This window comes from Penicillium alfredii, assembly GCF_028826965.1.
Source record: "Penicillium alfredii strain IBT 34128 chromosome Unknown utg000007l_segment0_segment0, whole genome shotgun sequence".
Classification (NCBI taxonomy): domain Eukaryota; kingdom Fungi; phylum Ascomycota; class Eurotiomycetes; order Eurotiales; family Aspergillaceae; genus Penicillium; species Penicillium alfredii.
In genome coordinates, this window is record NW_026622704.1 from 2,532,250 (window position 1) to 2,549,793 (window position 17,544).

The following is a 17,544-nucleotide window of genomic DNA, read 5'->3' on the forward strand; positions in this document are numbered from 1 at the left end:
TTAAATATATAATTACACTATTTAGCTTAACTAATGCTTTTATTACCTTTTAGAATTATATTTATACCGTTTTATAGGGATTATTTAATATCTCTTATATTATATATTTAAATAATATTCTAATATTCTTCTTAGACTACAAGTTATATATTTACTATATCTACTAAATCTTTAAGAGAATAAAAGAAATAGGACCTTATATAAAACCTTTAAAATATATATTTTACTAAAAAAGAGTAGAATTCCTTAGATTTATTATAGACTAAAATAATATATCGATAGATTAATAATAGATTAATACTATTATTTTATGGCTAGAATCTAAAAGCTACTATAATATCTAAGTCTTTATTAGGTTCTATAACTTCTATTAATAATTTATTTAGAATTTCTCTTATATTATAGCACTTTTAACTATATTATTTAAAAAGAGTAAAAATAGCAAAAAACCTAGAAATTACTAATTTATACTTTATAAAAAAATAGCGTTTTAATATCTAATTATAGTTTTTTATAATATACCCCTATTATAATATTTTAATCCTTAATACTAAATATATATTAAAATAGATATATTAAATCAAGGAATAGCTAATATCTTTTTTTAGCTAAATAACTAAAATTAATATTATCTAGTCGTTTTTTAGTTAAAATTATTCTCTAAAATAGAGTTAAACTATAATATATTAAACTAAGAACTTCTTATAATTATATCCTCCTTTAAATATTAGAGATAGTACTTAGAAAATAACTAATTTACTATTAAAGTATTATTAGATTACTTAAATCTTTAATCTTTTATAAAATAAACTAAGCTAAATAGAAGATAAATATATTAATATATATATCTTATATTATTTAATTTTATAGTTAAATATTAGTTAGGAAAAAATAATTCTATAAATAAACTCTTAAGAAAACCTAATTCTATTTAAGGGGATACTCTAGGAAAAGAATTATTTATATTATTATAAGAATAGATTATAACTAAAGAGCTATTATCTAGCCTATAAAAAGCTACTATTTAAATAATTATAGTTATAGACTTTATTATTAAGAAATCCTAGTTTAAATCTAATAAAATATCTTTAGAGGAAAACGATCCCTAGTTTAGTATTTATATAATAAAAAGTAAAAAAGAGTCTATTAATATAGAAATAGCTAATTAGGCTATCTAGGAAAAATTTATAAAAAATAAAAAAATACCTTAATATAAAATATAAGGTATTTATAAAAAAGAGTATATCTATTTAGTAGAAGCTAGTACTAAATTATAGATAATAATTAAATAGATCTAAAATAAAGACTTAGAGATATAAAGACTAAAAACTATATTAAATTAGATATCTAAAAACTTTAAGAATTAAGATATTAACCCTAAAAGCCTTCTTTAATTTAAGAATTGTTTTTTTATTCTAATAGAGAAGAATCTTAGAAAGAAATTACTAAATAGTTATTATAATAACCCTTTAATAGGCTATTTTAGACGAAATAAGACCAAAATATTACTAAAAAAAGTTCTACTAGATTAGACTTTAAGATAACGTAAAAGAATATATCTAGATATATATAATATATTAAAGAATAATAACGCTAAGATATTACTTATATAATAAACTAGAATCGCTACTAATATTATTATAGCCCTTTAACGAACTATTAATAGATTTTATTATAGGATTATTACTAAATAGAAATAGAACCTAAAAAGTTAACGTAATACTAATTATTATTAATAAATTAATAAAATAATCCCTATTCTTTACTATATTAGTAATAATTAATACTATAGAATTTATAGAATTATTCTATAATAAAATAGAACTATAATATAGGCTACTAAATAAAATTATCTTAGATTAAGGATTACTTTTTACTAATAAATTTTAGTTAAAATTATACTATATTAGCTATATTAAACTCTATCTTTTAATAGTATTTTATCTATAAACTAATAATTAAATAGAGAGGATAAACTAGATACTAAAATATTATTTTTACTATTTTATCGATAGAGAATAGATTATATAGCTAAAATTACTAAGAAATATATAATTTATATATAATAATACTTTTAATATAATAATAGAGAAATCTATATTCTAGACTTTATTAGGATATTCACCTAATTTCCGACTATATACTAAAGATAATATATTTTTAAAAAAGATCCTAATAACAGAAATATATGTTAAAAAACTATAAAAGTTAAGATAAAACTTAATAGAATAATAGCGAAAAATAATAGAAATATAAGTAAAATACTATAATAAAACCTATAAAGAAATATTATTTAAATATAAGGATTTAGTCGCTCTATTAATAAAAAACTTAAGATTAAAGATAATAAAGAAATTAGTATCTAAATTTATCGGATCTCTCCGAATTCTTAAAAAGATCGGATTATAGATATATTAACTAGTTCTACTAAACTAATATAATTAAATTTATAATATATTCTATATATTACTTTTTAAACCCTAAAAATAGAGAGATAAAAAATAAAACGATAATAGAAGTATACCAATACTAGAACTATAAAATAATAATAAATAAAAGATTAAAAAAATAAAAGATTAAAAAAATAAAAGATTACTAATACTTTAATAAAAAATCCTATTTCCTAGTTAAATAGAAAAGCTAGCTATTAGAGTATAATTAATAGATCCTAAAAAAAGATATAACGAATATAAAAAGAGCTATTATAAAATATAAGAAATAAAAATAAAAAAAATAATATATTATTTAAAAAGAAATCTTATAAACTAAATAGAAAGCTACCTAAACTCTACTAGAATAATACTATTATTATTACTATAAAATAATAGCATAAATATAGAACTCTATTTAAAACTTAAGAATAGGAATAAAGAAATTCTTTTTTAGCTATTTTAGATAATACTTAGTAATAGGATTATTAGTTAAATTAGGGACCTCTAGATCGGGACTATATTTATCTTAAGATATTATCTATAAAGCTACTAAAAGCCCTTATTTTACTATAGTCTAATATATAAAATTATTATCTCTCGGGACTAAATAAAGAAGCTGCTAAAACTAAAACTTTTGGAGATATTTCTTTAAGAGATCCTTAGATAGAAGGATATAAATAGCTATATCCTAATAATAGATAGTAATATATACTATATAAACCTTATATTAGGCCTATAGAAATATTAACGGAATTATACTAATATTAGTAACTTTATTTATTATAGTCGATTTATAGATAGTAATAAAAGAAAATTAGCAATAATATATTAACTTTATTATATTAAAGATCTTTATAAACTCTATTATAGCCTTTCCGGCCGTGATTAATATATCTTTTTTTTATTTATTCTCTTTTTTTCCTCTCTCTCTTTAAGAGTACCTTTAACTAGGGGCTCTAGGAATTCCTTATTTAGCTAGCTAAAGATTACCTATAGATCGTAGATATCCCTAACTATACCCTCTATAATCTAAAGAATATTAGTATAAGCTAAAATAAAGATACCGTGGAATATACTATATTATATAACGTATTATAGATAGAATATTACTAATAAATAACCGAAGCTATTATATCTAGTTTATATTCGATAATAAAAGGTGATTTAGAGTTATATACCTTAATCTTAGTCCGAAAGTATTTAATATATTAAAAGAAAATAAATAAAAGGATTATAGAATATATTAACCAGTATAATAACTAACCTAAATAATAATAATAAGATATAATAATAGTAATAGTAACAAAAAGATAATAGAAAATAGTAAGAATAGTAAGAAATAGATAATAAAGTATAATAAATATAATATAGGAAAAGAAAAGAAGAAAAAAAGAGTTATTACTTGAAAATATAAACAAAAACTTAAATATATAATTTAATATATCTTTATTTACTAATTAACTATATAATCTCTTTATTACTTTAATAGTAAGGTAAACGAAAACCCTATAAAAAGATATCGCGTTAACGCGTCTATATTATAATAATAAAATAAACGCGTTAGTTAAGGCTACCTAATCTTAAGAGAGGGGATAATTATAAAAGGTCTACTAAAATAGTAAAGTATAAAATTATTCCTAACTAACAGAAGGGGTGAATTAGGTAATATTATATAATCCTAAAGGAAGTCAGGGTATTGATAGGGGCACCCCAAAATTTTCGCTATTGGCACCCCAAAAAAGATTACATAAATTTTTTCTTATGTAATCTTTTTTTCTCCCACTTCCATCACCATAGCAACCATATACTACATATATACTCTATCTTCTGCTTTATCTCTTTTTCTGCTCTACTATTACCCTGCTAGTTCCTAGCTTTCTGCCTACCTCGCTTACTTCGTCTACTATACCATGCAAACCACGCAAACCAACCCCACTATGCCTACCCCCGCCAACCCTGCTGCCGCTACCCCCGATTTGCCTACAATTCTGCATACCAATTCGCCTGATTCGCCTGCCTTGCCTGCTATTCTACGTTCTGATTCGCTCAATTCGCCTACCGCTACGCCTGTCCCTGTTACTACTGATTCGCCCGGTCTACTACCCCCACCACAACAAACCTTCCCTAATCGGGATGAATTGGTTGATTTCGTGCGCTAGTGGGGTATAACGCAGGGGTATGCTACTACTATCAAGCGGTCTAACCTAAATCGGAATATCTATATATACTGCGATAGATCTGGGGTATATTCAGACCGAATATAGGCACCTACTAGCGCTAAACGGCGCTAAACGAGTACGAGGCGACAAAATTGCCCTTTTTGGGTATATAGGAGTCGCTAGAAGGGTTCTGATTGGCTACTTCGGGTGAAAACCCCTACGTATAATTATTCTGCTAATCTAGATATAATAGCGTATCTAATTGTACGTCAATTTACCTAAGCGTAGAAAACCTTAATTTAATAACTCTCTGCTATTAGACTGAAGTATATTATTGGTGCGCTATATAGCGAGTCCCCTTATTAACGAATCATACCACGCGATGTCTATAATATACGAGTAGAAATTCGATGAAAAGAGATAGGAGAACGTAGTATTCTTGAATATCTATAGATACTACTCGATTCAGAAGGTTATAAATATTTATTCAAGTAAGATAATATAGGGTATATCGAATTTTTTCTTTTCTCTCATCCTTAGTCAATTTAATTGGCTAATTCATATAATAAGGTATTTATCTCATCTATTTTTATATGATTTTATTAGCTAATATTTTAAGGTTTTTATTATAGATTGCATATATAAGACTAATCGGTTTAGTATGCCTCTATTTTATATAGTAGATATAACGCTATTAAATCATATATTTACTGCAGCTCTATATTTTATGCCTAATAAGGTTGAAATAAGCTATATTTAGGTGCTTCAGACCTTTTTTGATTAGCTAAATCTCTTATCTGAATCTGATTTTCGTCCGATTTTGGTAACTGATCGCGAATTAGCTTTGATAAATGCGATATATAGTATCTAGGGGTATTATACCCTATATTTACTATACATTTAGTATATTAATAAAGTAGTTTTAGCGAGGGCAAAACGAGATATTAGCCAATTAGACGAAAATACTCCCTAATTCGATGAATTTATGCGTGTATAGTGTTAATTGGTCTAATTATCTACCGAAGATGAATATAAGGTTAATCTTGATAATCTTAATCGGACCTATAGGAGATCTTATCCACTAATTATACGCTATCTCGTAGATATATAGCTACCCTATAAAGAGAGATTTATCTATGCTTAGACCAAAAACCTTACCTATTTTGGTAATAATGTATCATCACGTATCGAGGGGGCGTATTCGGTCCTAAAACGGCATATAAATACTTCTACTAATGATTTACTCACTGTGTGGAAGTCTATTCATAAGGCTATCAGCAGCCAATATAATCTGATTAAATATCAGATCAAAGTAGATCAGATAACATATCTGATACTAGCATCTGATTGGCTATATACCTTTCTCAATAAGCGAGTATCTCGATATTCGCTGAGGCAGATTGATATGTAGCGAATCTATACTAGTAAGGCTACCCTAGAGGCCCCTCTTGGTATATACACTAATTATTGGACGAGTACTATAGGGTTACTATGCAAGTATCGAATTGCTGATTTGCTCGTAAAAAAAGAAGCAATCCCATTAGCTGATATTCATCCATTCTGGCGAATTAGGGTTGAAGATTCATCTGATATCGCCTGGCAGCCACTGCTAAATCCCCGAATTCAGCCTGCTGCTTTCCCAAAAAGGCAATCTACGCAGATATCAGATAGGAGCGAGGGGGCTAGACCAATCAAAAAAAGGAAGGCCCCCCAAAGTGTTCGAATTGCGGCGAAATTGGGCATACATGTCGAAGTTGCCCTATTGCCAAATAGGGTAATCTGTTTTTGGTGGTTAGGATAAGAGGATCATGTGATTAGAAAATAGATCAAAAAAGATTACATAAGCCAAAAACTATTATATAAGCGTTTTGGGGTGCCAATAGCGAAAATTTTGGGGTGCCCCTATCAATACCCAGAAGTCAGAGCTTATTACTTAATCCACCCTATAGTAGAATAATCACAATATATAATAGGGATCTAGTCGTTTATATTATCGATAATATATGGAGTTACGAAGATGCTATATAATAAATTAATACTCCCGTATCTAGCTAGCAAGACAAGATTCAGTCTTAATAGTAATAAAGATATACTGTTTCTCTTACTCTCTCCCCTTGTTTCTTTACCTGATCGATAGGCCTTATACCCTAACAAGTATATTCTTTACAAGAGTGGATTAAGTAACGAGTTCTAACTTCCTTCAGGATCATATAATATCACCTGATCCACCCCTTCCGTTAGTTAGGAATAACCTCATGCCTTACCATCTTGGTAGACCCTTTATATTTACATCATCGATAATATATGGAGCTACGAAGATGTTGTACAATAAATTAATACTCTCGCATCCAGCTGGCAAGACAAGATTCAGTCTTGACAGTAATAAAGATATACTGCTTTCCTTTACTCCTTCTCCTTGTTTCTTTACCTGATCGATAGGTTTTCTACCCTATCAAGTATAGCTTATATATTAGGAAAGTTTTTTTTAAGAGTATTAAGATAAGAGTTTATAATATAACTTTACTAAAATATGTTTCTATTATAATTTATAATTATTATTTGTATTTAGCTACTAATCTAGATTCTAGCCTAAACTATCTACGAAATGTCTTCACTATAATCTAAAAGGGTTATAAGATCGCTTTAGTATAATTTGGAGGTAAATCAGAAGATAAATTAAATCTTAGATTTTAATATTCTTTAGACCTAATAATCTAAAAATTACGTCTATTCGTGATAAAAATATGTCTTTTTTATATAAATAATGTTAAAAATAGTATTTACTTTTTATTTTTCCATTTTCAAAGTCTATATCTCTTTAAAATATATTAAATTATTATTCGACTAAATAAATAAAAGATATTCGTTTTAAGGGCTATATGGTTTATATAAAGGTTCCGATAAGCTATTCGATAAATATATTGAATAGTCAATTTATTTAATCTTGGGGGTTTACTACTTTAGGGATTAGATTTAAAAGTATAATATTACTAAAAATAATTATAAGTAACGTAAATTATACTACGATTAATGTGTAAATCGCAAGCGATTTTAGTAGGACTTATACTATTTTCGATAGCAAAAATAATAGTAACGTAAATAGATTCTAATAATTCAGTATTTAGCCTAAAATTTCCACTAACTTATTGCGGAGCGTAGCGGAGCACTTTAAATAACCATCCTGGGTCACCTGACCGTTGTCTCTTTAACCCAGGGGTAGGCTCAATGTATTTCATGTGACTTACGCTGAATTCTAGCGCTCTGATTGGCCAAATCGAATCATAATCAGTGACTTTTGTAGCCCTATGCCCTACACAAACCAGTTTTGGGTATAGCCAAAATCTCGAAGACTGTTCACGTGATGAATCATGTGATATGAATCGTGACTACCCCTTTACTAATTTCAGTATTTAGCCTACAATTTCCACTAACTTATATAATGAAATATTTTACATTCGTTGTAGTAGAGAGAAAAGTAAAAAGGGATTAGAATATAGAGTTTACTAAATTAGGGTGGTATCGGCAGACTTATAAGCAATAAGAGGGGTCTAACCTTGATCCCTTAAGTCAGTCCTCAGAGGTAAAATAAGCCTAGGGGAAAGACTTCAGGCTTCACTCCTGGCTTTGTACTGTCAGTTTATAGCTGGACCCTTGAGTTGACCACGCGGAATCCTTTAACGCCCCATGCAATCCTTTACTTATCCTTCTAGGTGTTCAGTGACGCTAGAATCCTGGATCCCTTGTAGTTTATAATCCTTGTGGAAAACTGCCTATCTTGGAATAGTGCATTCTACAATCTTTGTGGTATAAATTTATCTACATGAATCCATGGCGCTCTCAGGGATTCCTCTATATTGTCACCTTCTTTTTGATACATAAACACCTCTCATCAGCGCTGTGAATGAGTTTTCGCAGTTTCCGAATACTCATAAACAGCTCAATTTTGCATAATGGCTATCAAACCTGGTTGTCTCGTTCTTATATTAGTATTGACGCTCTGTAAGCTGCCATTTTGCGTTCTAATGGATAGACACCATAGGAGTAACAGCCACTAATTGATAATGCTTCAAACAGTCTCTTCAATGCTACTCGCGGAATCCACAGCTTTAACTCAAAGGGCTTTCACTGGAGGGAAACCCCGAGGTTGGATCAATGCGCATGCCAGAGGGGTAGCTCACAAGCGGGTTATGAAAAGTAAACATGACACGACACCTGGACCATCAAATAAGTCGCCATACTGGAACTTCGCTATAACAGAATTCGAAGACTGTGAAGAAATGGACGAAGAATGGTTTGGAAGCCCCGGACCAGCCAACCCGGGATTGATTGGCGGCCAGCGACTTGACTGCGAGGCACGGTTTGCAGACGCCCCCAAAGATGTGTCATACAGCTTCCACATCACCTCTGATGTCCGAATGATATTTGACAACTTCTGTTCGGCAAAAGGGGATGATGGGAGGCCTTACTGGATTGCTGCTATGAGGGAATGGAATAGTGCTCTCACGAAAATACCCAGGGATCGACGCCACAAGTATTATCTCAGCTACTACTACAAGGAAGTCTGTAGTACGCTTGATCAGGGAATTATGGACTACGAACTCGCCTCAGCCTCTCGTTCCCCAAATGAGTGGGTCGTGTATAACCGGAAAAGTTTGGTTTTTGACACACTCCTCGGTTTGGATGCTTCCATTGTGGTTTTCCACTTCTGGTATCGAAACAACGATGCTGTCCCAGGGCCTGTCAGAAACATTGGTATGAAAGTGGTGAACGAGAATGGGAAAAATGTTAGGTATCTGATACGGTATATGTTTGTTAAATAAGGCCTTAACCGAATGATTCATGACGGGTGAGCGTTTGGGGATCCGCCTCGTTCGTTAATACAGACAGAGAATCTTCGCTGAGAAATCAACTTCTGATGAACGAAGGATGAAGGGGAGCAAGACATAGGCCAATAATCTTAAGGGTGTGCCCAGGGGCGGGACGATGAATGCTACATAGCTATTTCCACAGTCGACGTTGTAAATTTCAAATTACAAATTTCGCGAACCTGTCCGTCGGCGCTGTGATAGGTTAGGAGCTAGGGGGAGATTATAAAGGGTCTATAGAGATAGTGAGGCATGAAGCTATTTGTTACGGGACCTTCGTACGAAGTCCTATATATGAAAGAAGCTCGACCTAAAGGCCTCGCTAGCAGAAACTGACCACCCTTCTAGCGAAATCCTAATCCTTATATAAAACCTCTTTTCTTTATATCTCTTAACGAATCCTTCTTGTATCTAGGACATATTATTAATTGATATAATTTAGTACAGTCCCTTAATATTAGGATTCGTTCTCTTTTCCCTTAACTAGATAGTACCTATTAGTTATATAATAAATAATGCTAGTAAGAATTTATAATAACTATAATTAGTATATCCTAATATTAAAATGTATAATAGAAATAATCTAAGTATTTATGTAATATTCTATACGAAACTTAGAATTAAACTTAAGATAGATTAATAGTATTTTTATACTAAAAAATAAAGATTTACGATATTTTTTTGTAAATTCTAAGACTAGGCTAGTTAATAGATCTATCTATAGATCGAAATAATAGTAATAATAATCTAGTTAGTATTACTTCAAGATTTTTACTATATTATGGATTAATAGTTTATAGATATAGAATAGAAATAAAGGGCTTTTATATAAATTAATATAATTAAATAAAAAAAGAAGGAACTATTTAGTACCTCTTTAGACCTTATATTACTAGTTATTTAATAAATAAATAAACTAGAAGTCTATTTTTATTAAAATTATCTAACTTAAAATCTAGATCGTCTCTCTCTATATAAGCTCTAACTAAAGTCAAAAGAAAATAAAATAGTTTGATATATAAGAGTTATAAAAATATTATATAATAAAAGTCTATCTATAATATAAAAAAGGGATATTAGATTATTTTATATATACTAAAACTAACTATTTATTTAATTTACATGATTATAATTACATTAAAGAGGGATATAAATACTGAAAAAATAAAATAGAATTAAGAAAAGAGTAAAATTTATATAAAAATATATATAAAAAAATAAAAGAACTTTAAATAAATTAAACTAAGATTAAAAAGGATTTAAAATATTATATATAGACTCTTTTTTTATTGGTTTTATAAATCCTATAATAATATATTATAATCTAAATCTTAATTATAGCTGTTTTTTGTATAATATAATTAGCCAAAAATTTATTTAGGAATAGAATCTTTCTATCTTTAATATATTTTTTAGAGCCCTAAAAAGAATTAAAAGAAACTAATCTTTTAAAATTATATAATCCTTATTAAAGATGAGAGGGTATTTTAAATAGTTTATCTTCCTCTAGATAATCCCTAATAATCTTAGATATAATCTTATCTCTAGATTATTATAGTTTATTTAGAATAATATAGAATTACAAGCGTATCAAAGATATCTTTATCTTTAGTCTTTAAGAATATATATATATATAAAAGATTATTAAGCTATTTCTAGATTTAGAGATATCTTTAATCTCTATAAAAAGGATAAAAATAAATATTTAATAGAAAAGAATGGACCTTTTATACCCTATTAAGCTATTTATAGTATTAATAATAAAAATTATAAAGGCCTTGAAAATTAAAAAGAAGATTAATTACTATATAAAACTATTATTATAATATATATGGTTCTTCTCTTTATTTAATCCTAAAAAAGTAAATAAGCTTCTATTTTATTAAAAAGCTAATATTAACTACTAAATTAAACTTATATAACAGAATAGAAAAGAACACCTGATATGTTAAACCCTTTTTTATAATATATTAAGTAAGAAACTACTAATACTGCAGACTTTTACTAAACTTTCAGGTAAAACTTTATCTAGATAAATTATTTATTAGTATTAATATTAGTAATATTTATATAAAAACTAAGAGAAGGCCTCTAATTCGATATTAATTACTATATATTTAACGCGATTATAAAAAAGATCGATACTTTACATCTCTAATAAAACGATAAACTAAATTAGAAAAATAAAATAGTTTATAAAACTTTAATTTGTCCATAGTTTTCTGTAAGATTTAGATTATAAAAAAAGAAAAGTAGAAAATAAGTTTTTATATAAGATATAGTCTTTATAAATAGTTATTATATTATTTAGTCTTATAAATGCGTTAAGTATCTTCTAAAAGTATATTAATAATATATTCCGCGAATTCTTAAATAACTTCTATTCAATCTATTTTAATAATATATCCAATTTATATTAATAGTAACCTTAAAGCTTATTAGAATATATAAAGTGTCCTCGCGAAACTCTAGAAAATAAAACTATAATCTAATATTAGTAAATATAGCTTCGAGCATACTAAGACTAAGTATTTTGGGTTTATTATATAAATAGATAAGGGAATCTAGATAGATCTAAAGAAAGTAGAAATAATTAAAAAATAGGAGGCTTTATATAATTAATATAAAAAGTTTTAGGAGTTATCTTAGATGTATAAATTTCTATTATTAATTTATCGAAGTATATTTAGAGATTATATAACTTTTTATAGATCTTATATAAAAAAAGAAATAGTTTAATTAATCTAAAGTTAGAATATATATTTTTAAAGGTTTAAGCGACTATTTATAATTAATCTAATTTTTTATATATTTTATTTTTATATTTATTTTTTTAGAAAGAATATTTTAGTAATTAAATTATAAGATCTATAATAAAGAATTTTTAGATATTATATAATATTTTAAGATCTAGTATATTAAGCTCTGTTTAGTCTAAAATATATTTATAGTAATTATTAATTATAAAAATCTTACATACTTTTTAATTTAAAAATTTATAGAATACTATATATTATAATCTCCTTTTTAGCTAATTTAATTTTACTTTTTAATATTAGAAAGAGATTAAGAACTCTTAATTAAATATATTATCGCGATAAGAATAGAATAATATAAGTAAAGATAATCCTTAAATAACTATTTATATAATTTATCTCTTTTATTTAATAGAGAATAGCGTTATAGTTAATATTAGATATTGAAAGATAATATTAAATTAATAGACTAACGTATATAATTAAAATAATATATATAGTAAATAAGGTTATATAAATAATTTAGGAGGGTAAATAGATATTCTCTCTTTATTTATTATTTTTAGGTCTTAATAGTAGAATATATTATTAATATAAAAAGGTTTATCTTATTCTAGAATAGATAATAAATATCTTAGTATCTTTTTATCTTTTTATCTAAGCCTAAATTAGATAGTTTATAACTTTTTATTATTAATTATTCTAAGAGAGAAGAAATTTATACTATAATTAGCTAAAAGTTCTTCTAGCTAAGGATATTATAATATATTAAAAGATTTATACAAAACTATAATTTATATAGGAAAAATAAACTTTAATATAAAATAAGGAAAGGCTTTTTAAATTACTATTAATTCCTAAATAATCCTAATATAATATTATAATAAATTTTATTATAAATTTTTTAGTAAATAATATATTTACGAATAACCGAATAGTTATTTGCTAGTTTATAAAACAGTTAATCTTTAAAGCGATAAAAAATATTATTATAGAATTAATAGCCTAAATAGTTATTTAATATTTTATATAATAATAAGATTCTTAATCTTAATTATAGTAGATTATAAAAGATAATTTATAGATATTTAATAGGCCTATCTTTATTAATTATACTAGATTATATAATAACTCTCGACTATATATTATCTAGAAACTAATAAATATAAAATAAATAGTATAATAGTATGATAGAGATTTATCTATATCTTTTTATATAATATAAATAGGATTACTAGATATAACTTCTTCTAATAACTAAATTTATATTAAATAGCTAAATCTTTATTATAATTAGGTTTAGCCTCTTTTTTTTTATAAATATTACTATTTACTATTTTAATTAATATTAAACCCTATAAACAATAAAAAAAGATATAAAACCTAATCTAGAAGGTAGAAATAATTATATAAAAACTTATAGATGTAAATAACTATCCATAAATATTAATAATATATATAAACTAAATTATAGAAATAAATATAAATAGATACTATAACTCTATATCTAAATATTGTTTTAGTAATTTTATATAGCTCTATTTTAAGAATATCTTAAAATAAAAACTATATAATCTATAACTCTTAATAAAATACTAAAAAGCATATGATTAATAAGATCCTCGATAAATACTAATATTAAAGGTCTCTGTCTTTATATAATATATATAATAAAGTATATAGGCTAGATTAAACTAACTAAAGAACTCGCGAATATATTAGAGAATACTATTACTCTTAATAACTAGTTTTAGAAAACTCGATAATTCTAATAATCTAATAGTTTATTAGTATTACGGATATTTTATGATAGTCTTACTCCTAAAAAGACTAAAGATATAATAAGACCCTATTAATATACTATCTTAAAACCGCTAGAATAAAAGAAGTTCTTCAGAAAAATTATTATAAGATATAACGTAAATATTATATAATTTAATAGATTAATAATTCATATAAATGGACTAAAACTATATAAAAAAAGGAAAACTATAGTTCTTTTATTAATATTTTATAATATAAAAAGATTAACGAATTATAATATCGATAGTTATATATTAATTATAGATATAGGATCCGGTCTATTATAAGATAGAAAATATCTTAAAAGAAAGGATTTCTATAATAGAGATTATTATAAGAAATATATAAATTAATTTATTAGTAATAAAACTAGAAGATATTAACGATAAATCCCGAATTTATTAGCGATAAAAAGAACTAAATATATAAAGATATTTCTCTATATATATAAATAGTTTTTAATAATTAATTATATATTATTATTTAGATAGTAATATTAATCTTATTTATAGTTTATCTCTATAATAATCTATTCTATAAATAAAGAAGTTACTTTAATATATTTATATAGATTATATATACAAACAAGATTTCTATACTAATTAATAATTATTTTTTCTATATAGAATCTAAGATCTCTATAGATATCAAAAGAAATAAATTAGAGCTATCTTTATTAGAGTCTAAACTAAGCAATTTATAAAATTATCTAATAGTGTTATACTAATAAATGTTAAATAAATATAGTGCTAGATAATAATAAGCTATTAATATTAATTATAGAAATAAATAGTATTTTTAAAATATTAGAGTATAATATAGAATTATTAGCGATATTATATAAAAAGTAAATATCCTAGAGTATGTTTTTTTATTTATTATTCCTAATCTTTAGTAATTATTTATTATTACTAACAATCTAAAATTCAACTAGATAATAATAGAGATAATATAGATATATACGAACTTCTAGAATTATATTAATTTTAATATTTCTATTATTTCTATTTTTAAGGCTTTTTTATAGTAATATTACTAAATTAGCTAGTAGTAGCCTTTTAAATACTTAATAAATTTTTATATATTTTCTAAGATAAAATATCTTTTCTATTTTACTAAGAATTATTATTAATTATTATACTAGTAGTCGCTTATAATTACTTTAAACTTATATTTATCTTTAGTTTCTTTTTTAACTTTTATATTAATAGTAAATTCAGCCTTTTTGGATATAGATTTAAGTAATAAGATATAAAATATAAGATAAATTCTATTTATATTTTTAGGTAGTTTTAATCAGTAATTAATTAGTCCTTTTCCTTATCGATCGTGAATAATCCTAATTTTTTATAATCAAGTTTATTACTAGATCGTTTTTTAATATTATATTTATATCATAGAAAAGAAACCTTTTTCCATTTTTTAGGTTAAGGCTGACCTAGTAACATTAATTATAATATATCTTTATATATAGGCTTCGATAGTACACTCAGAAAAATAGTAAAGCAATTGTGAAAGATCATCACACAATTATCAAGATTAGTCTATAATATATTAAATTAATAAATAATATTAGTACTAATTCAATCCCCTATAGCTATAATCCTATTTTTAGATACACGAAAATTATTAGATACCCCTAATATTATTATTATTAGCTTTTAAAATGCTAATAAATAGTATTAATACTAAAACCTAAAGTTTAATAAAGAATTAGAAGATAAATTAAACTAAAAAATACCTTTCTAGTCTTTAAAGAACCAAAAATATTAATAACCTATTAGATCTAACTTGAATTATTAATATTAGATAATATAATTAGGATCTGTTAAATAAATACTAATAATTCAAGCGATGAGATAATTAATATATCTCTTTAGTAAAATAGAGATATAAGACTATAAAATACTTATAATATAGAAACTAGAGGTCTATTACTAGATAAAACTAATAAAGACCTATTTATATACTGTTAATAATAGATTTCATATTCCTCTAAAAGCAACTAGCTCTAAAAAAGAGAATATAGTAAACTAAAGATCTATATCCATATTAATAAAAAATTAACCCTAAAAGATAGTTAATCTAGTTTTATCATAAGGATATAAATACTCTTATTATTCATAATAATAGAGAGTCTCTAGACCTTTAAGTCTATAATATATATCAACTCTTTATCTTTATTAAAGTTTTGTATCTAAGTAAATATAATATAGAGCATAAGGTTATTAAAATAGTTCTATTAGATCTAGTTAATCTATTTTATTTTAATAAGATACTCTTTATTAAAATTATAGTAATTAATCTTCTTTTTATCTTAGTGAATATATATTATATATTTCGCGGCTTGTAAATTATAATATAAAAGTATTTATTATTATTATAGCCCATACATTATATATATATTATATACTTTATCTATATATAATTATATATAAGTACTACTATAAATAGTAGTTACTAGAATAGTATTAATAGTTGTAGCTTCTTTTATATAACACTAGACCATATATAATAGGTTAGTTTATATCATACATATTACTATATTCGATAATAAACTTTACTAATTATAGTTATATTTTATTTATTATTTTATTATTAAATAGGCCGTCTTTACTAGATATTTAATATACTCTAATTATTCGATTTAAATATTAATATTATTATTAGATAAGATTTTATCTCTAAATACTACAAATTAAATAACGTTTAACGTATTAGAGAATAATTAACTTAACTATCCAATTAGTTCTACTAGTAAATTAGTTTTAGGGCTAATAGATTTATACATAATAATTTAATTTAATTTGATTTAGTAGTAAATAATTATATATTTTGGATAGATTAATATATAGAATTATTTATTAATTTAATTAAAACCTATAAAAAAATAACATAAAACCAATTTTGAAAATCTTATACTAAATATCGTTAACTCTTCATGATATACTTAATATATTATTTACTTTTAAACTATATTAAAAACTCTAAGAAAAGGGTTAGCTAGTCTATTTTTTAATTCTATATTTTTTTTATTAATCGAAATAATATATACCTTATACTTAATATATATCTAAGTTATCTCTAACTCTACTTTAATTATATATATATACATAATTTATAAAAGCTAAATAGTGTTACAAACTTATTTAGCTTATAGATAACCTAATATCAAATTATAAAATAAAACCAAGGGCTAATAAAGTTATTACCTATAAATTAACTAGATATTACTAAAATAATAAACTCTAGAAATAAAATAATAACTAATATAATAAAAGTATTTTTAGCTATTAGTTCTTTATACTAATATAAAAACTCTTAGTAATAGGAAAGTTTCTCTCTTTATCTATCTTTTTAAATATATAGTTAGCATACTAAAATTTAACTAAAATATCGAAAATTATTTTAATAGGGTATATAAAATAACAAAACGCGATAAAAACTAAAAATCGCTAAATTTATATATAAATTTAATATTTTTTATAGTCTCCTTTGTGTTAGAATTTATAACTATTAAAAATAGCTA

At 24.5% G+C, this 17,544-nt stretch overlaps 1 protein-coding gene across 1 annotated transcript; it reads left to right on the forward strand.

Annotated features, from left to right (window-relative positions):
* Positions 1 to 8,673: 8,673 nt before the first annotated feature.
* NUU61_005617 (uncharacterized protein) lies at positions 8,674 to 9,411 on the forward strand (the record flags this gene model as incomplete). Its single annotated transcript, XM_056656199.1, has 1 exon — positions 8,674 to 9,411. The coding sequence occupies one exon, from the start codon at positions 8,674 to 8,676 to the stop codon at positions 9,409 to 9,411; it is 738 nt and encodes a 245-aa protein (XP_056511812.1).
* Between the last annotated feature and the right edge of the window lie 8,133 nt (positions 9,412 to 17,544).